Source organism: Chrysochloris asiatica, unplaced genomic scaffold (assembly GCF_000296735.1).
Source record: "Chrysochloris asiatica unplaced genomic scaffold, ChrAsi1.0 scaffold00003, whole genome shotgun sequence".
Taxonomy (NCBI): domain Eukaryota; kingdom Metazoa; phylum Chordata; class Mammalia; order Afrosoricida; family Chrysochloridae; genus Chrysochloris; species Chrysochloris asiatica.
This window is the reverse complement of record NW_006408521.1, coordinates 17,448,214-17,469,698: the sequence shown is the minus strand read 5'-3', so window position 1 is coordinate 17,469,698 and position 21,485 is coordinate 17,448,214. Positions and strand designations below refer to the sequence as shown.

The 21,485-nt window shown below is 39.1% G+C and overlaps 1 protein-coding gene across 3 annotated transcripts in view; it reads left to right on the top strand.

Annotated features, from left to right (window-relative positions):
• The window catches only part of CPEB3 (cytoplasmic polyadenylation element binding protein 3), a 298,968-nt gene that overhangs the window by 243,970 nt on the left and 33,513 nt on the right, over positions 1-21,485 (top strand). For all 3 annotated transcript variants that reach the window (XM_006831138.1, XM_006831139.1, XM_006831137.1), the window contains 2 exons: positions 4,688-4,802; positions 13,829-14,010. In XM_006831138.1, the coding sequence (XP_006831201.1) occupies positions 4,688-4,802; positions 13,829-14,010 (297 nt within the window). The remainder of the gene's footprint in view (positions 1-4,687; positions 4,803-13,828; positions 14,011-21,485) is intronic.

Here is a 21,485-nt window from a genome sequence, read left to right as displayed (position 1 = left end):
CAGCTGCTCCTTGGAAACCCTATACAGGATCACTATGATTTGGAATACTTAACAGCACTTAACAACAACAGCGGTTCAGACCCACCAACTTCTCTTTGGAAACCTTATACAGTGTCACTATGAGCAGAACTGACTCAATAGCAGTTAACAACAGCTATTAAAGGACAGCATTTTCTGTACCTAGTACTATATATAGTACTATGGGTACTATATAGAAGTAAACAATTAATGTACAGTGTTTGGTATTATTTTACCACATCCTGAAGCTGTCTTAATTACAATATGTTGGCTTTATTTGGAACGAGACTGGGAGAAAAGATTCTGTATTAAAAAGATGCTTCTTTTTAAATAGGTAATTTAAAAATCCCATTCTTACTGCATCAGGAAATTATCATACTTTGAATAATGCATCATCATGAAGATCTTTAAAGGTGGTACTTTATGATATCACCTTTAAATATGTGAACCTGCCTTACAGTAAATGTCAAGGGAAATATAATTTAGTCAAATAGATCAAATTTTACAATGAAGAATTGGATTAGCTTCTCAGTGGGTTCTTCCCTATCTAATAAAGGTGAAGCAAATGCCTGATTATTAACAGAATTGCAAACAGGTCCAGCTTGTCGGTGTTTAGGGAAGAAATGGAGAGTTTTATGGCTCCTGGATAACTGGGGAAGGCAACAGTGTCCTAAAGACAAAAGTTAGAGGCGGAGGCGACTTTTGTGACAGTCTAAGTAATTGTGGATTATTTCTAACTGAACAATGTCAGTTTTAGGATTTATGCAACACATTTTGAAAATGTAATTAGCATTTCAAATGGGAGTACTCCTGGATGTAAGTCAAGCCAAGTAAAAGTTGATCTTATGCATTCTTGTATTAAGTGTTGACATTTAAGCAATGTAGAAAGTGAAGAATTCTGTTGATTCTAAGGAAATGGAAGTTCTTCTGTTTCCTGTCCTGATCTTGGGTGGGGGTAGGAGGAGATTGCTTATGGGCAGGCATGCAGTCTCCTGCTTCTTCACCCTACCTGGATCCCAGAGCAAATGCTTGACTGCTTGAATATCCATTTTCAGGCAGTGTTGAAATACCTGCTAGTGTGGGGTTTGGGTGTGGTTTTTTTTTTTTTTTAATTTGGTGTATTTGTTGGTTTAAGCTACTTTTGTTATTTCAGTTATGGATTGAAAGGAATGTATTTAAGGTTAGGATTCAGATTTGTTTTTTATTATATGATAAGTTAGTACAAACTATGGGCAGGAAGTCAGAATCCCAGTGAAGTGATATTATTAAATAGGAATATGGTATTGTTATGCATTGAATTTTATCCCCCTGAAATGTGAGTTATAAATCCTAACCTCTATGTCTGTGGCTACAATCATGTGGAAAGCGGTTGTGTTTGCTATGTTAATGAAGCAGGATTCATGTAAGGTAGATCTTGAGTCAGTTTCTTTTGAAAGAGAAAATACATTAAATGAAAGCTAGCAAGGAGAGATGAGGAAGAGAGATACCTAACCACATGAAGATTGCCCAGGAGTAGAAAAGCTCAAAGAGACAAGGACGTTCCTCCAAAGCTGACAAAGAGAGAAAGCCTTTCCCTAGTGCGAGCACCCTGAATTCAGACTTCTAATCTCCTAAACGCCTCAGAAACCCTAGACAGGGTCGCTATGGGTCGGAACCAACTCGACAGCACTTAACAACAACAACAAGTCTCCTATTGATTTCTGTTTGTTAAATCCACCTACTTGTGGTATTTCTGCTATAACAGCACTACAGAACTGAGACAGAATTTGGCACCAGGAGAGTGATGTATTGCTCTAACAGATCATTAAAATGTGGAAGCAGTTTTGGAACTGGGTACTAGGTAAAGACTAGAGGAGTTTCAAGGTGCCTAGTATTAAAAGGAGTCCTGGGATGGCACTGTAAGATAAGCAACTGGACAACAAGGTTGGTTTGAACCACAGGTCATTGGTTCAAACTCACCAGTCGCTCCTTGGAAAACCCTATATATGAATTGGAACCGACTCAATGACACTTAACAATAACAATATTAAAAACCTAGATTGCCTTCAAGAGACTATTGGTAGAATTATGGATGTCAAAAGCAATCTGGTGAAGGCTCAAAGGAAGTGAGGAGAGCTATAGCAAAAGTGTCTTATCATCTGAAATAATTCCTGTGGCACCAGCAGTAGAACTTTGCAGTAAGTGTGGACATTAAATATGTTCTACTGGTGAGACTGTAAAAGAAAATGAACAAGTAATTAGACAGTAGAGAAAGGGTGAAACATTTTAAACAAATAATGGTAAAGTACTGGTCTGAATTATGTTCAATGTTTTGTGGAAGTGATAGGCAATTTCTAAGCAAGATCTTAATAGGCCATCTGGTTTATCCTTTGTTCCCACATAAGCCCCATTTTTCTGCTCCTTGGGATTGGAAATCCTGCTTGCAAGGATGAGAGCAGAAAGAGATGGACTTAAAAATAAACTGTGCAAAAAGGAAATGTAATTTACAGATTTGGAAGATTCTGTTGTACAAACTAGGGACATGTATTCTAGAATGTTCATCAAGGAGGTGGCTGTGCAGACTTTTGTTGAAGAGATTACAGTGCCTGAAACTGATGCTTCTAACCAACCACCACAGTTTAAATCCCATCAGTTTAGAGGAAGGGAACAGAGAAAGAAGAAAAGAGGAGAATGTTGTCAGTCTGTTGGATTTCTACAGGTAGGAAAAAGGAGCCAACATCTGTTATCCTCCAAGAAAATATAAGACCATCCCTGGTTTAACTCAGAGATGAGCATGATTGTCAGAATGAACTTGAGAAGCAGGGCCTTTGGTTTTTATGGGTGGGGCCACAGTCTCTCAGGTTTCAGAGTCATATCTTTGCCAACTCTGTTCCAGAGTGTGGAGCTGCTGTTAAAGTGAGCCAGGAGAAGGGGTCACCACCCAAACCTGAGCAAGCAGGATTTCCAAACCCAGGGAGCAGAAGAATGGGGCTTATGTGGGAACAAAGTGCATGAGATTACCACTTAGATAGACTAGCAGAGTGGGGCTGCCCAGGGAGCAGAGTTGCAGTCCCAGAGATCCTGGAAGGCGAAGCTGAAACCAGGTTCTGAGGGGCCTCCACCCAGAATCCAGAGAGCAAGGTTTCAGAGAACAGATTTCTTTTCACACCTTGTCCTGTTAGGCTTGGGACTTGCTTGGTGCCTGTTATACTTTCTTTCCCTCCAACTTTTCCCATTTGTAATGGAAATGTTTGCCTTATAGCTATACTATTGAAGTTTGGAAACAGATCATTTGTAATATAGATTTCACAAGTTTATAAATGGAAAAGAATTTCTCTCCTGGATGCAATATTTCTAAAATTTCACCTGTAGTTGATTTAGACAATTCAGAAGATGAAATTTTGGACCTGGAGTTGATAAAAAGACTTTTGGAATACTGTTTTAGGGTGGATGTGTTTTGCATGTGAGAAGGACTTGAATTCTGGAAGCCAAAGGGTGGAATGTTAAGGATTGAATTGTGTACCACTAAAATATGTGTTGTGAATCCTAACCTCTATGCCTCTGGCTATAATCCCATTTGGGAATGGGTTCTTTGCTATATTAATGAGACAGGATTAGTGTAAAGTGCACTTTGAGTCAATCTGTTTTGAGATACAAGGGAGATGAAGCATAAACTAGCAAGGAGAGATATGGAGAAAGAGATACAGAGAAAGCCACATGAAGATTGCTTCAGAACAGAAGCTCAAAGATACAAGGCCCTTCCCCCAGAGCTGACAGAGATAGGAAGGCTTCAGACTCCTAGCCCCACCCCCACCCCCAAAACTGTGAGAAAATAAACTTTGTTAAAACCACCCATTTGTGATATTTCTGTTATTGTTGTTGTTAAGTGCTTTGGAGTCAATTTCAACTCATAATGACCCTGTATAGGGTTTGCAAGGAGTGGCTGGTGAGTTTGAACCACTGACCTTGTGGTTCAAACCGACCTTGAGGTCAAGTACTTATCCTGTGGTGTTACACCAGGACTCCATTTCTGTTATAGCAGCGGTGAAGAACTAAGACAATCATCAAAATATGTTTTTCAATTTTTGAAAATATGCTTTGATTTCTAGACTTGCTTTTACTTAAACATCATCATTTGGGAAAGTCAAATATATCAAAAGTAAATAATTCTGAGGGCTTCAGTGTTAGATATCACTGCCTGGAAATTCTGTGCTACTATTATGAGGGTTAATCTGTTTGAAGTCATATTGCTGAAAGATGGATATTTTAATTTGGGAGGTGATAAGAATTGAAAAGTCGGATTTTCATAATGTTCCTGTTCCCTTCCTTTAGATGGGTTCTAAAAAGCTAAGTGCTGCACTATGATCTGTTATAAACAGGCTATCATGTGTTAAAGTGAATCTCATTTAAAATACAGGATCTGTTCCTAAGCCACAGCTGTTTGTTTTTTTTTAACCAAAGGTGGTTTCTGAAGGTTTCATGGTATATGTCTGGAGTATTGAGCATAGTACCTGTATAGACTCCCCAACATTTGAAAGACACTTAATGCAGATTACATTCATTTACATTAATTTTGTTTGGGCTGTCTATGTTGTCACGTGCACAAATCAGTGGGTTTGTCTTTAGTCATCTTATTCTCATTGGGGTTGATGGAAATGAAGTAAGGACCAAGTAAACGACTTTTTTTCAGGTGCAAATTCGACCATGGAACCTAAGTGACAGTGACTTTGTAATGGACGGTTCTCAGCCTTTGGACCCCAGAAAAACTATCTTTGTTGGGGGAGTTCCACGACCCCTTCGAGCTGGTGAGTGGAAATAGTAACACCACAACAACAAAAATGACAACAAAATCCCCAAGGCATTTAGTCATAAATACTTTCTGGATTTTTGGTTAGCAATACACAGTCTCCAAAAAGAAGGCTGCCCATGTCAGTTTCACTGAGCTGACTTTTTTTAGATTAAATGTTTTCTTCCCAAATGGTTTATTTTCTTATGATGCAAGAGTGAATGTCATTAAACTGCTATGTGGGAAGGATGAATCTATTTAGTGCTTTCCTATTTATGGCAATATGCATTCTTATGCCAGTTAGCATTATCTTATGACCATAAAAAGAAGTAACCCCATCAGAAGTCTGTCCAGGGCAGCCATGTGCCCACTCAGTGATGAGCCAGACACTGCTGCAAATTGTGTCCCTGGGAATCCAACAACTCTCCCAAATGAGAGGGAGTCCTTCCAAATTTTATCTACTTCTGAGAAATGAATTTTACATTTGAACATCTTTACTATGACTCTTTAAAGGCGTCATTGAAAAAATTTAATTTAGTGTGATTTCCTTTTCAATGATAAAATCATTGTGCCTGGTGGGATTGGGCCAAATTTAAGTTGACTGAGAGTTTGAAGTGATACTGAACTGATGACTTCCATATTTACATTCCCAAGACAAATGTAAGAAGCCATGCATCAGCTTGGCTATTGCCAATGAGTTATAGTAAGAGTGTTTGTAAGATCTAAGTTTACTAAAGCACTTGAAATAGTTAACTTTATTTATTTAAAGTAAAGTCAAATAATACGGTTACTGTTGCCAGTATGGTTTCAAAAGTGCAACATGCCTACTGTGCTATATAAGCAAGTAGATTAGTTCTACCTTTAAAAAGAAAATCATTACAATCAAATTATGGAAACAGAGTTGTGAAATGTATTCTATAATTATTAGGCTTTATGACTTTGATAGCTTCTTAATTTTGAAAGTTCCTCAACATTTCTACCTGATTTTTTTTTTTTTCAAATTCCAACTCCGCTATGCACCTAAAAGATATCTTAAAGGCCTATAGGAAGATACATTAATAATTCCTTTTTTAAGGACTTTTGAATATATTCATTGGAACTGTTTCTAATTTCATACTATTACAGAAAGTAAAATGTCTTCGGATTTTATTTTCATTTGAATGAGAAATTGTCCCAAAAGTAAAGTAAGCAAGCAAAGCAGTGGGAGCTGCTCTCCCTTTTATCTACTGTCAGAGAATAAAGTACAGAAAGGTCCAACCTAAAGGTCAACAGCATTACAGAGAGGGCACGTGCAGCACCTTGTCCCTAAACTGCTAGGGTTTTGAGAAAGAATTTTGGTGAATATTGGTAGAATATTCCTGACTTTTTTTTAAAAACAACTTCAAATACATTTTACAAATGGACATCCGTTGTTAGCATTCAAGAGTGTGGGCATTTTTTGCAACTTATCTTTTCCTTATTTTTGTATTTAGTAAACATCCTGTTTCGACATGGGTAAAGGCAAACACAGGAACTTATTTTGTCATTTTAAAGAATACTTTTAAAGGGAAACAGAAATCTGGTGGCCATCTACGCCATGGCCCAGAATAAATCTTTATGCTGATCCTTTCATTGCAATTAACTACAAATATAAATTTGTTTTAATATATTAGCCCCTCTCTTAGAGAAGAGAAAGTCCCACAGTTATTTTGGCAGACTTTTTTTTGTTGTTGTTGTTAACAGAACTGGCTTTAACCTTTGTGTCTATTTTTAAGTCACAGACATAACAGTTTATATACTAAATTCTCTTTTGTATTATTCACCCTTTACTCTTCCTGTTTTACTGACTTCCAAAGGGTAGGTAAAGACCTTTGTATATTTTCCTTCTATAAATTCTCTGAAGATTCGCTTTCACACTCCTCTGTGATCACAATGAGTCTGCAAAGCAGGAACCCTAAGAGGCTAGATTGTTTTCTTTTAACATTCTATATCTTCAAGATGTTACAAGTTCTAGGATTAGAAAATAATTATATTTAGTTTTCTATTAAAAATGGGATTTTGTGTTTCCTGCCTAGGGTAGTATACGTCTTCTAACTTTAGAGGTTCTCTTTATTTTCTTTTAAAACTAAACTAAAATTATTTTGTTTTTGTAGTTATGTGGGGCATAATCTAAAATCACTTGGCCTAGTAGAAATGTTCCCCCATGCATAAACCTTCTATAAATGTAGCTAGTTTCTAGGTGGCTAAATTATATTAGTGCTTTAGACTTTTGCTATCTGTCCCAAGAATTCCAGATTCATTTACTTAGAATTGGGATTCTTTGGTGTATACTGAGCTTTGTGGACGGGTGAGTGCCTTGGAATAGAAGTTTATTTTTAATGAAATTGACTTTGGTAGACAATCTTAAATTGAATACAGTGAAGTTCACTTAAACAATAAACATTTATTGAGCATACACTATTATGAGCACTGAGCAAGTACACATCATGCCAAGGTGAATGAACATCCCACTGTTGTTTTAAACAAGTCATATATAAAGAGTCAAATTTCAGAACAGAGGAAAATGAGGAATGCATTACTGGGATGCTAACTCAGAATTCATTGGAACTTAAGTTATGCTCTGTAACATCATGATTCTTAAATTTGACTTTGAAATACTTCAAAACATTTTTTATTATTTCCCAGAATGGAATTCTCAAAAGTCTTAAAACTATTTCAGGCACTACATACAGAATGATCCTGGAGTAGATATGAGTAACCCTACTCAAAGGTGAGATTTTAGGTGTCCAGGTGGTTTTTCACTCCATCCTCAGCCAAAAAACGCCCTTCACCATGTCACACTGTCTGAAATGTTATCTCAAAAATTATTCCTTTGCATCTTGTGAGGTTTTTTTGTTTTTAAATCTTTGATATTTTCCCATTGTAGGACAGGAATCACTGTTCTAACTATAGTCCCTATTCAGCCCAGCAGAAATATACAAGCACCTCTAAAGAAACAAGGCAAACCTGTTTTAAGCAGTATTATTCCAGCTGGTGTGGCACTGAGGGTTAATGTGCTGGACTGCAAAGTTGGTTTGAACCTCAAGGTCGCCGGTTCAAGCTCACCAGCTGCTCCTTGGAAACCCTATACAGGGTCGCTATGGGTCAGAACTGACTTGATGGCACTTAACAACAACAATTCCAGCTGAGTTTAAGGTGCCTCTTGTAGTCTTTTGAAAAGTCTCCCTTTTATAAAATTCATGTTTGAAAAAAAATCACAGGCCTAGAAAACCTAACTTAGAAATGGGAAAATATCAATGGAAAATCTAAATGAGTTTACCCAAAGTTAGATCACCTGATTGTGGGGTTCTCTAGATCAAATAATAAACATCCCTCTTGTTTCTTGTTCATCTCCCTCTCATTACTTCCATCAGTGAGAAGCTAAGAACAATTTGCCTGAAGTCTTTGGTGTTTCACAGGTCTTGTCTCCACTCCCCACCCCACTCCACTCTCATGCCTAGGAAGATTGTAGGTGGACTCACCATGTTACTGTGTGGCTAAAGTTTGTGTGTTCTTCAGAGAGTCAGCACAGGAAAATGGACAAATCTGTCCTGCTGGTTCTTCTCCTGCTACCACCTACAAGTACCCTGGCATGTTGTCACTCTTTATCCAAGTACTATAAACACATTTTCCTGTGTAGAAAATACAGAAATAGCCCTGTTGTGCATAGCACTGTTATTGCAATCTCTCCGGAGTGCACATTCCTGCACTCTGAGAGTGAATAAATACTAGACTTAGGAGTCATGAATAGACTACCAGGAAAAGTTGGTGAATTAAGCATCTGATTCTGTATTCTCTAGTTTATAAACACGAGTGTTTCTTTGACCACGACTTCTTGGCTTAGACATTTGATTTAAGGACACCCTCAGTGACCAAGCTCTGGGACCCATCTTTCAACTTTTATCAGACTTGAAAGCCCTTCAGTCTTCCTTTCTGATTATAGGTATGTAAGCTATTCTCTTTCACAACTCCCTTCCAATAGTTTATGAGATCAAGCCCCACAGAATACCTCTGTCTCAAGCAGTTGCTCATCTCAATTCCTGGAGCCTTTTGTTTGCTTTTTCATCTATGGGTCTCTATCCTTCCTAACTACTGATCTGGTAATTTTTTCGCTTTTTTCCCCTACTAATATTTCTGGCGTTCTAGAGGAAATTAAAGGAGCTCTGGTAGCGTAGTGATTATGAATCGGGCTGCGAACCGCAAGGTCAGCAGTTTGAAACTACCAGCTGCTCCACGGGGAAAAGGATGAGGCGTTCTGCTCCCGTAAAGATTTACAGCCTTGGAAACTCTGTAACAGGGTCACTATGAGTCAGAACCGACTCCACGGCACACAGTCACCAGCCAGAGGAAATTAAGGTACATATTCAGTGATAGATGGCATATATCCAGAGAACATACATTGTGCATTTTCCTACGATCTTTTGTTTCAAACATTCTGTACCTTTTTTTACCTTGTAGTAGGAATGATGTCCTAATTGGTGCTATCGGAAATGGAAGTATTGTAACCATACCCGTATTTTATTCTGTGAAGTGGTATCAAGTAGAACTCATCTTAGGTCCAATTTCTCAGCAGTAGAAACTTTGTTTCCACCAAATTCCAAGTCCAATACAGGACTTGTTCCTGATAAATTCTAGCATTTACATTCTGACTTAATTAACTGCATTGACCCTAGGACAAGGGATTTTCTATGTCAATGTGTTTCCCTTTTCTCCTCAAAGAAAGCAAACCTTCACCCACAGATGCTGTCAAACTGTCCTACCATAGTAGGCTGGATAACATTAGCATAAAGCCAAATTGAGATTGGGATGAGTTGATGGTTATGGAGACTAGATGAAGCTAATGTTAAATAAAGATTCATCGGTAAGGAGAAAACAACCCCAGATCAGAACTACACATCTGAGCGCCACTGTGCTCAACAGCGAGCCCAGCACTCCTGTGCAAATGATGGATTTTTCATTTTAGTAATGAGGAAGCAAGGGTCAGAGGTCACAATAAATGAAAAAGTCAAGAGTCAAGCTCACATCTCCAGAACTTCAGCTTTATCAAGCTGAGAACTGAAATGTTTTAGTAACAATTAACTTGATACCAATCTGATGTCATCAGGTTAAGCACCCTGTCTTCATTGGCTGTTCATATCATTTAGTTGAAAATATTCTTCTCACCGTCAGTTACAGAGTAAAAACTTATAAGCATGTTTACTCTATTTGTGAACCAATTCAGCAATTGTGGTAAACCTAGGAAGTCTACCTACAAGTTTAATCTTACTTTCCTTCAGAAATCCAGACTTCTTTGTCATCCTGAGATGCCCTATGTTCCTTTTCCGTCTGCTTTGCCCCCATTTTCATTTATTTCCAAATAAAAGAAGTGTGCCCTCTAACTTTGCAATATCACATTTGGAAAGATGAATAGGTTGATATTTTCCTCCAAAATCTTCATCCCTACTCCACCCATTTTGCTCTCACCGTGTTTCAGATTTAGATATTGCTTTAGGTCTGTCTTGAAATTGAATTAAATGATTGAAACAGGACCCTGAGGTAGGGCATAGTAGGGGAGTTATCAGTATTTCTTCTCTGGTAAACTACAGTTCCATTCAAATCTCTGTGACTACTAGGAGCACATTCAAGGCACGGGGTTCCTATTCCATTTGGAAGGCATAGTTATCACAACCCGAAAGATTTCTGGAATTGCCGTATTACTGCACACAGCTTCAGTAATCTTGTTTGTCTGTCCAGGCTGTGCAACAGTAAAACTTTTAACAGGATCCAACATGTAGATTAGCCATGCAGCTTAGTAGATGCTGCTCTTCTCTTGGAACGCTTGTTCTTGAAATGACTTGAGTTGTCTTAGGAACACAGAAGGTCTTGTCCATGGCATACCATGCCCATGAATGTAGCTACCAGACTTACTAATTTCCCACCTCTTGTGACTAGACTGCCTAGGTAGAAAGGAAAAAATAAAAAGTTGTTTGGAGACTCTGTGTGTACCTGCTGTCCCCCCAATCTGTGTGAACTCCAGAAGATACAGGTGAACCAAGAATAGCCTTACTGCGTTTTGTCTTTTTTCTCTCTGTCCTCACCCCAAATAGAATGGTAGCCTCTTCTCTGTTCCACTCTCTTCTTATTAAAGAGGAGAGCTTTTGTGGGACTTTCCTATATTAACTGATGATGCTCTAAAGAATCCTTTAAAACTTGATCTCTAAGAGTAATTGTACATTCTGGCATCTGGAGGTGAGTTTGTATCTTCATTTAAAAAAAGATCAGAAATATATAGGTCTTGAGAAGAAGGCTTATTCTGTTTTTCTCACCTTTGTCATAGAAGATGAACAAGATTTCTCTTTTTAATGCTGTTTTTACCAAGTGGTTGCTTTTCTCGATCATTAGAAACTCTGTTTGGTACTTAAATGACATCCCTCTGGTGTTGAAGCCTAGCTGTGGGTTTAACCTGAAGAAGTGAGATGTTTAGTGAGGACTTAGTAGTTGACTAGGGGCCATATTACAAATAATAATTGTTTGACTGTTATTTTGTTTTCTTTAAAGTTGATCACAGTATTAGACTTTCTATAATTAAAATACTGATCAGGGTAGAAATAGACATCAGAAATGTTCAGACTCACCCAGCTAACCTTAGTTTCTTCTAGCTTCTAAGCAAATTGCCCTTCACTTGAGCGAGGTTTCCTTGGCTCTAATGTCTGTGGACTATTAGAAAGTAACTATACATAAGCTGATGAGGGAAATGATTTATAATTAGTTTTTATAAAAGCCTAAGTGGTGAGGGTTTCCACTTACTACCAGAAGTGCTACTTAACTGCCAGCAGTATCAGTCATCACCCAGTCTTTGGCACCTGATGAGAATTTCGCAACAGCTAGATTTACAAAATAATGTAATGTATGTGCTTGTGGAGGAGACTTCTCTGACACGGTAGCATCTCTAAGATGGAAGAGCCCGTAGTTACAATAACTTACCTTTAGGAGCCTAGCTTGATACTTATAACTAGCGTACCTCTTTCCTAAATCAGCCACTTTCTTGAGTCCTTCCTAAGGTAGAAGACAAGTGCTAGTTCATTCCGTTGCCAGCCTTCTTTGCCTGGTCACTCACCAGGCTCACGGAATGGTTGCTTTCTTACTCTATTATGAAGGAAGGTCTTTGGTAAATTCGTATTTCATCTCCTGGGCCCTGAGGTTATTTATTTTACTAAAGTCCATTATTCCAATATGGGAAATTCATTAAGATAGCAAATAATAATTAATTTCACCACAGTTTCTTGATCTCTGTTGCTGGAAATAACAGTGTCCATGTGAGGAGGTCCTCAAGCCTCTAGGAGGTTGTTGGGCCAATGTGTAAGGGTCCCCTGAACTCTGATATTTCAGGTATGTACAGGATTCTTGTTGCATTACTTGAATGAATGTTATTCCTGGATTCTGCCCCAAGACTGCTGTTCTGGTCTGTCTACTTGTGCTCTAATTGGTGATGTTCTCTGGGCTGATGTGACTCAGCCCTTCTGACCATAATGGGATAATTGGGTTGACTTTCTGCTTCTCTGTCTTTAGTAGTACTTCCTTTTGGGCTCCATTATTGCTAACTTATTTTCTCATTTTCTGAAAATTAACTATTGGGTGTAGGTCAATCTTCCTATTACGCGTAGGCACTTAGGAAACAATCAGCAATTTTTTTTGACACTCTGGTATGAAAAGAGACTTTGAAGAAGTTAAATAGAAAGACAGCCTTTCTGACAGAATGACATAGTTTTCCTTACTGCCTCTGTAACTCAGCAGCTGCATAGTGTAGAGGGTCTCTATACCATTCAGCCCTCATATCTGCTGTAGATTTCTCACTCCACTCTACCACGTTGTGCTGCTCTCCTTATCCTTGAATACTAACTCCTGTGGTGCTTTACTTGTAATGTTTTCTGGATATTGGATGTGGTCCTAGTCATCATCCATCTTCCCTGCCTTCTCCTTTCTAAATACCATATGTAGTGTTTGAGGGAGGTGGCTTCTTGGGGTAGAGGTATGGTGTAAAGGTAGGCCTGAGTCTTTTGGAATGATACTGTGTGGGTAGCCTGTAAGGAATGGTCATACCTGGAGGAGATGCTGTCCAGTATCTAGTAAACAATTACCTTCAGGCAGTATGGGACACAGGTAAGTAAATTCTACATATTTCTCCATGGTACCTTTATAGTCGGGATATTTTTAGAATCAGACCTTTGGCATGGTCCAATTTCTAAATGCCCTCTGTACAAGGGCTTTGTAAATATACTAATTTAAAGGTATCTTTAGAAGAAATGTGACAAGAAGTGCAGACCAGCCCTCAGGATTTATAGCAAAGTGCAGGATTAGAATGGTTTTATTGCCTGTGTAGTGGCTCAGTGCTTCTTGACATGTTATAGGTGCTCAATAAATGTTCATTGCTGCTATATCATTCTAAGTACTATTATTATTTAGGACTCAAAGCAGGTGTGGAGATTTTCCAGTTGGAATAGACTATTCTCTTAAAATATATTTTTTATATTATAGAGATTTACTTTAAGGCTGTAAGTATAATATCTCTATGTAACACAAGGAATTAATTCTTTCTATAGTTTAATGCTCATATTGCAATGTGACTTTAGTAATTGCTTTCGGTCTTAGAGGTCAGTAACTGGGACTGTTTCTCATTAACTTGGTGGAGCACAATGCAATGTTTTGCCTACCCAAGGCCCAATGCAGCGGACTAAACACTTAGAAATTCAAACAGGAAGAATACAAATAAATGATTCCTTTTGTACTGTTGCTGAGATTCCAGTTTTGTAAATTTCAGTGTGTGCACCCATGTGTGTATCAATTCTTCATGTTTTACTTTATTTGATTTTTAAATATCCTATGAGGAGCTCTCCCTCTTGAATTGTAAGACTGGTGTAGATATTCTTCATGATATTTAATCTAGGTTTTCCTTTTCTTAATTAATTGCATGATCCATAAAAATTATTATTCTTTTGGGCAAGAGTACCTTCTAAACATTTGTACATAGTTGTGTTTATTTTCTTGCAGTTGAGCTGGCAATGATCATGGACCGTTTGTATGGTGGTGTCTGCTACGCTGGTATTGACACAGACCCAGAGCTGAAGTACCCCAAAGGTGCTGGCCGCGTGGCGTTCTCCAATCAGCAGAGTTACATTGCAGCTATCAGTGCACGCTTTGTGCAGCTCCAACACAATGACATTGACAAACGGGTAAGCAAGTGTTCAGGGTAGATTTGTTAATGGGAAGGAAATGAGTTTTGTTCTCTAGATCCCTGGGGAGAAAAGTACCTTGTGACCACACGTGAGCAGCTCTACCTTACATGGCTTTAGTCTTTGAATCCATCTAGGCTGCCTGAAAAAGAAAATTCCTGTGCAAGTTAAGGTGTAAATAACTGCCTGATTCATCCCCAGGGTGGTGTTGCACTTATGAGATAGCCATGAAGAATTAGGTTTCCAAACCAGTGCTAGTTAAAAGATGACGTCAGCAGAGCATTAACAGAGTTTGAAAGCTGGTTGACCTGTTTGACCCACATAATGTTTTAAAAACAAACATGTGAACTTGTACTAATGTTTAAATATTCACGAGTATATGTAAACATTGGAACTTATTTCACTTAAATTTGCAAGATCACTCATGGCAGGAACCTTTGGAGTCAAACAGTCTTTTCCAGTCCTGTCTCCCAATCCCATAGCCGTGCTACACACGGTGTATATGTACATATCACCTGTCCCTTGGCTGGTACTGCCCTGTCTCTGGAGGCTGCTAATCTAAAGAGAAAGCAAGAGGTAGAATTGGTGGACTAAGTAGGTAGAATTGGTAGGTAGTTGCTATGTTAAGCTGTTGTGCTCAGTGGACAGACATGTCCACCACTGGGAAATTTGGGAGAATGAAAAGTGGTACAAGCTGTCATCTGTTACCTACATTCATAGGTACAGATCAAGTAGGAGAGTAACACCAAGTCTTGAACACATGCCTTTGCAATTAAAGGATGCTCTTGAAGCTTCCACCCGGCTGCAGTAAATGCAGTTCCAGCAGCACTTGGAGTATAGACAACTTTTACTTGTCCTCTGTTGTTTTTGTGTGCCCTCATAGCAACCCTATATAGGATTTCCCAGCCACTGGTGGGTTTGAACTCCTTTAATGTTACATAAATTTGCCCTTACTTTGAAAGGATTGAAGCAACCCCTTCTTGCAACAAATTCTTCATCACAATCACCTTCACTTGCTGTGCATGCAGCTTTTCAACCTTTGAAAAGACTTTATGCTTTCTTGAACTAAAGTAAAGCTAAGTAAATATTGCATGCACGTATTCTGACTCACCTACAGAAAAATATATGTACCTGTTCTGACTTAAAGACTGAAAGACACAGTTAGGCACTGCCCTCCTTCATAACTGAGGGTGGCCTCTAGTCAGTATGTCCCTATTCTAAAGTTTCACTCGTATTCTCTACAGGTTACTTTGACTAATTTTGTATAGAAGACTTAGTTTCTTAGGAGGTGCAAGTTTCAGTTGGCAATGGATTTTTCACTCTCAGGAACATTAGGTTTTCATTAATGGAGTCCTGGTGTGGTGCTTTAGGATAAACAGTGTACTGCTAACCACAAGGTCAGTGGTTCAAATCCACCAGCTGCTCCTCAGAAACCTTATACAGGGTCACTGTGATTAGAAACCAACTTGATGGCATTTAACAACAACAACAACATGCAATTAAATTACACAAGTAAGTGCTTAGAATAAACATTCTATTTGCTACATTAATGGGCCATTACTCTGGTAGCGTAGTGGTTACGAATCGGGCTGCGAACCTTAAAGTCAGCGGTTCGAAACTACCAGCTGCTCCGCGTGAGAAAGATCAGGCTTTCTACTTCCGTAAAGATTTACACCCTCGGAAACCCTGTACAGGGTTGCTATGGGTCGAAACCAACTTGACGGCACTTAACAACAACAACAACTTAAAAAGTAAGAGCTGTGTGATTGTTGCTTTGATTTTTTAAATTAAAATGAATAAAATAAAATTTCCCCAGCATTTTGAAACATTCTTTGAATTAATGTAGACTCGGAGAGTTGATAAGATTCAACTCTATTTCTGCTTTTCAGGTACCCATAACATCCTGAATTCATTGCTGTGGAGTTGATTTTGACTCCTAGAGACACTATAGGACAGAGTAGAACTCTCCACAGGTTTCCAAGGCCATAAGCTTTACAGAATCAGATAGCCACATCTCTCCTCTACGGAGCAGCTGGTGGGGTCTAGCAGCCAACTTTTGGCTAGTAGCCGAGGGTTTGATTGCATCATGCAGGGCTCCTTATAACACCCTTTCAGATCAGTCAGTCTCACAGCCTTACAGATTGTGCACTCCATGAAGACAGCCACGGTGTCTGTTTCAATTTCTGCTTCATCAGTTAAAAAATGGCTACAACAGTACATTGACAGAGAACTGCCAGAGGTTCAAGTTGGATTCAGAGGAGAACATGAAAGGCCATGATGTCATTGCTGACGTCGGATGCATCTGTTAGATGGATCTTGGCTAAAAGCAGAGAATCCTAGAAAGATGTTTACCTTGCCTTATTGACTACTCAGAGGCTTTCAATTGTGTGGATCATGACAAGCTACAGACAACAGTGAGTAGAATGAATATTCCAGAACACTGAATTGTGCTCATGAGGAACAAGAGCCAAGAGGCAGTTGTTAAAAAATAACAAGGGATGACTGAATGGTTTAAGATTAGTAAAAGTGTGTGCCAGGGTTGAATTCTTTCATCATACTTTACTCACTTTGTATGCTGAGCAAATAATTCAAGAAGCTGGATTATATGAAGAAGAAAATGGCATCAAGATTGGAGGAAGACTCATTAATAACCTGTGCTATACAGATGATACAACCTTGCTTGCTGAAAGCCAAGAGGACTTAAAATACTTACTGACAAAGATCAAAGACCACAGTCTTCAGTATGGGTTATACCTCAATGTAAAGAAGACAAAAGTCCTCACCACTGGACCAAAAAATAGCATCAAGATAAATGGAGAAAAGATTGAAATTGTCAAAGACTTCATTTTACTTGAATCAACCATCAACACTCATGGAAGCAGCAATCAAGAAATCAAACAACGTATTGCAGCGTTTGGCAAATCTGCTGCACAAGACCTCTGTGAATTGTTGAAGAGCAAAGATGTCCGTTTGAGGACTAAGGTGCGCCTGACCCCAATCACAGTATTTTCAGTAGTCTCATCGGCATTTGAGAGTTGGATAATGAATAAAGAAGACATATTAGCAGGAGAGACTGGTCACTGGAGAAGGACATCATGCTTGGTAAAGTAGAGGATCAGTGAAAAAGAAGAAGACTGCCAACGAGGTGGATTGGCACAGTGGCAGCAGCAGTGGGCTAAAGTGTAGCAATGATTGTGAGGTGTGTGCTGGACCGGGTAGTGTTTTGTTCTGTTGTACGTAAGGTCGCTATGAGTCAGTACTAACTCTATGGCACCTAAAAACAATGACATAGGCTTGAACAATCACAGATCTTATAATGGTTGGTAGATGTTAACCAGCACTAACTGTGTAATAACATTCATCTTGTTACGATTGTACTCAGTATCGATGTCATTAATAATACAGGGGAGAAAGGGGGTTTTCTTGATAAAAGAAAAAATCTACATTGGTTTGGGGGGAAGGAGGAAATGATACATGCACTAGAAGGTAGACATGTATTGATGTGGGTGACAGGGCAGGCAATATACAGCCAGAGGGAGGTTGGCAGAGAAAAGATGGGGGTGACAGGAGACCCGGGGAGGAGTGCAGTGGTTCAAGTGAAGAGAGGTAAAATGGGATTGCAACCATGTAATGAAGCAAGGTGTAGGATGTGCTGAATGTAAAACTGATGATCTACTCTGTAAACCGTCACACAATTCACAATAAAAAGTTCATAATAATAATAATACAGCCTGACCCTTCCAGCTTGTGGGGCATCTTGGTTCTGACTATGAATGTTTAATATCCAGTTGATTCCTCCCACTTCCAGGTTGATTGGCATGGTCTTTAAACTGTCTGTAGAGGAAGGGCCATGCACTGTGTTTTTGACCTTAGAAACCAGGTGGATATGGGGGCCCAGCAAAGGCACGGGTGTGGTGTGGTGCTTAGGGGCAGACAGAGTCCTCCAGGGTTTGACATGCTTTTTGTCAGCTTTCCTGATAGAAGCTTCCGTTTTGTACACCCAGAATGAGTGTAATAATGTTGACGTCGTTGAAGTTACAAATTGTTTCATGTTTTGATATGGGAGTTTCGTTTCTTGTTTTTTTTTTTGTTTGTTTGTTTTGTTTTGTTTTGTTTTTAATTGACGGAAGGAAGTAGAAAATGGAGAAAAAAACAAGATTCTTTCATGAAGGGGTCTCCAGCAAGAAGTCCAGTTGACCCCACTGTGCCCAGGGACTCTGACATGATGCCTGGGCCTGAGCGTTGCAAGAAAAAGTTAGTCTCCCAAATTTGATTTGAATTTTGGAGACTTTTTTTTTTTTTTTTTTAAGTTTTTTTGTGTGAATTGAGTGAAAGTTTACAGGGGCAGATCATCAGTTTTACATTTAACAAATCATATATCTTGTTTCATTACAATGATTATAATCCTCTCCATGTACCATCAGTTAACAGGATTTCTCTCTGTTCACTTTAGCTCTTTTTTAAAAAAAAAAACAACAACTCAGGCGTATATAATAATTTACACCAACAAAAGGCACGTTCTCCTGGCCACCATCTCTTAGTTCCTCTCTTCCCATAAATCTAGAGTCCTCAGCTGCTCCCTCTCTCCATGTCCCCATCTCTGTCTCAATCTCTAGTGTCGCTGTTTTTTTTGCATAAAGTCTTGCATTCTACTTGTACTCTTCTCCCTTGATGGTCCTAGGGTCCTCTGTTTTTGGGCTGTAAGGAGCTCTGGTAGCGTAGTGATTATGAATTGGACCGCGAGCCACAAGGTCAGCAGTTTGAAACTACCGGCTGTTCTGCTGGAGAAAGATGAGGCTTTCTGCTCCTGTAAAGATTTACAGCCTGGGAACCCTGTACAGGGTCGCTATAAGTCGGAACCAACGCCATGGCACATAACAACACCAACAGGAAGAGTAACTACTCCTCTGTTTTTGATTCAAAATTTCTACCTTTACAATTGTGACAGTCGCAATTAATCATGATAACCATTACTCACTATTGAATCGTAAGAATCTTATTCCTATCTCTTTTAACCAGACCCATTTAGACAAGATGGAAACTATTCAGTGGGGTCTCTTTCTTCCCACACACCCTTAAACCTAAACTCTGTTTTGAAACCTTATATGCCAGTTACTTCATGCCTTTATTGCCCCCTCATTTTAGGTAGTCAATGTCTAAATTGCCCATCCCTGTCTACCCTGTGTGACACTGTGGGTTAATGCACCAGACTGTAAAGCCGATTGAACTGCAAGGTCAGCGGTTCAAGCTCACCAGTGTCTCCTTGGAAACCCTATACAGGGTAGCTATTGATCGGAACCAACTTGACGGCACTTAACAGAAACAAATCTACCCTGTGTACAGAGGGGATAGCATTGATACTTGATGTAGAGACTCCTTCCCTCTCTGTTGGAACTTAGAGTTACTACTTCCATAGGTACTGATCAAGCTCATCAGATTGTAGTAATTTACCTTCGTTTCCTTTATCAAAAAATTTTTTTTAATCTTCCTTTAGTTGAATTCTGATTATTAAGCCATTGAGATTGGGTCAATAGGGTACTATCTGTAAGTTTGGATGTTCTTGTGCATCTCCCCTCACTTCATATCAGCTGGATGCTTCACTCTCAGCTCTAGCCCTCTGTGGCTATGTCCTTTTCTATGAGCTCAGGTGTCCCCAGGTCTCACCACACTTTGGACCAACCAGCCCTTCCTTTTCTGTCTTTCATCTCCAGGTCAACAGGAGTCTATGGACTTTGGTTGAACTCAGCCCATTTCTTCGTTGCTGCCTTTCCCCCTCTTTTACTCACCAGTAGACCAGTGTGGTCGTTAGCAAGCTGACATGCCTGTTCATGTCATCCCTTTGAGTTTCAGTCTTAGAAGGGGGTTTGTCCTGAAGGAACTTGATTGCTTGCCTTGATGGCTTTCCAGCGAACAGTTTGCTTATTTTGTAGTAGCCAGTCATACTGCCTTTTTTGTTTGGGGTTTTTCCTGATGATCTTTCTTTGAAGGCGTATCCTCTGTCACTGTAGCTATTCCAGGCTGGTCTGCTTGTCCTTTCTAGTGGGAATGTCCCACCTCAGAAGGTTCTGGATGGGGCTCAGAATTCCACCTAAGGTCCTATACACTGCAAAGGTTCTGCAAGAGGCTTGTTGTGGAACCCCTTTTAGGTATTCCAGTCAGTTATAGGCTGAAGACAGGCATACAAGCTTACTATAATCATGTTTCCCAACATTCATTTCTATCCCACTCGTGTCTATTTTACAATAGTAGGCAAGGGAAACCAATATTCATAAGACAGTCAAGCATCTTAATAGTATTTCTCTTCTTCAAACTATGCCTAGATCCCTCTATCACAGAGCCCTATTGTTCTAAGGTTGAACATGCATCACTATTTACCTTTGTCCCATTTAGCACATGCAAACCTGTCTCAGTGTTCCCCTATCCACCTTGCTCTCTTCCACCCCTTCCCCATGAATTTTGGAGACTTTTTGCACAGTAAGAAAGTCTGTGTTGCTATTTGGACTTCTCAAAAGGGAAAAAGTTCAACTCAAAGATTGTAGCTTTCTTCGCCATCGTGTGGTCGCTGCTACGTACCATCTTCACAATGTCTTCTCATAAGACTTTTAGGATCAAGAGATTCCTGGCCAAGAAACAAAAGCAGAATCGTCCCATTCCCCAATGGATTCGAATGAAAATGGGGAGTAAAATCAGATACAACTCCCAGAGAAGACACTGGAGAAGAACAAAGCTGGGTCTCTAAGGAGTGGCCCATGTTCTTTAAGGAGTGGCACGTGGATGGCGCAGCACGTAATAGACCCAGGTCCTAGAACCCCCTACCATAGCAAGTTCAATTTTGCCAAGATTTGATCAGCTGAACATGTTTTGCAAAACTTCTGGTTTCTTCCTTTATTTTTATGCTTCCGCATTTAAAGAGGTTGGCTAATAAATATGTGAGGCCTTTGGTTTGAAAAAAAAGATTGTAAACTTTCAAGGATTTTAGTTATGTTGCTGACCTAATTTGGATAGTTGTACCTCAAAAAGTAGGTGAGAAATGGCTTCTTCCTTGTCCCAGGTTGTCAAATACTAGTGATAAAAGAGCTAACTTACATGCCAAAATTCACTTTTATACTAGTTTTTCAGTGCTTTAAATATTTATAGTTTAAATTTTGAAACTCATATTTACAAACATTACTGTAACTTCAGTAGTGTGGTTCAAGCTTTTATTTATTGTACTATTTAATTCCATAAATACATAAAAGTTACCTTCAATTTATTTATTTTAAAAGATTATTTTGCATGTTTATACATGCAGTTGAATATGTGAATTTACCTTGGTAACTAAGATGTAGTGCTAAGAATCAATAAACTAGAAAAAAAAAAATTATAGCTTGAATTTTGTCAGTTACGCTGTGAAAGAAAGATGTACTTACAAGTTTACACTAGATGGTGAAAAGAACACTGGACCAGGCTCAGATAGCTTGGGTGTCGATCTGGTT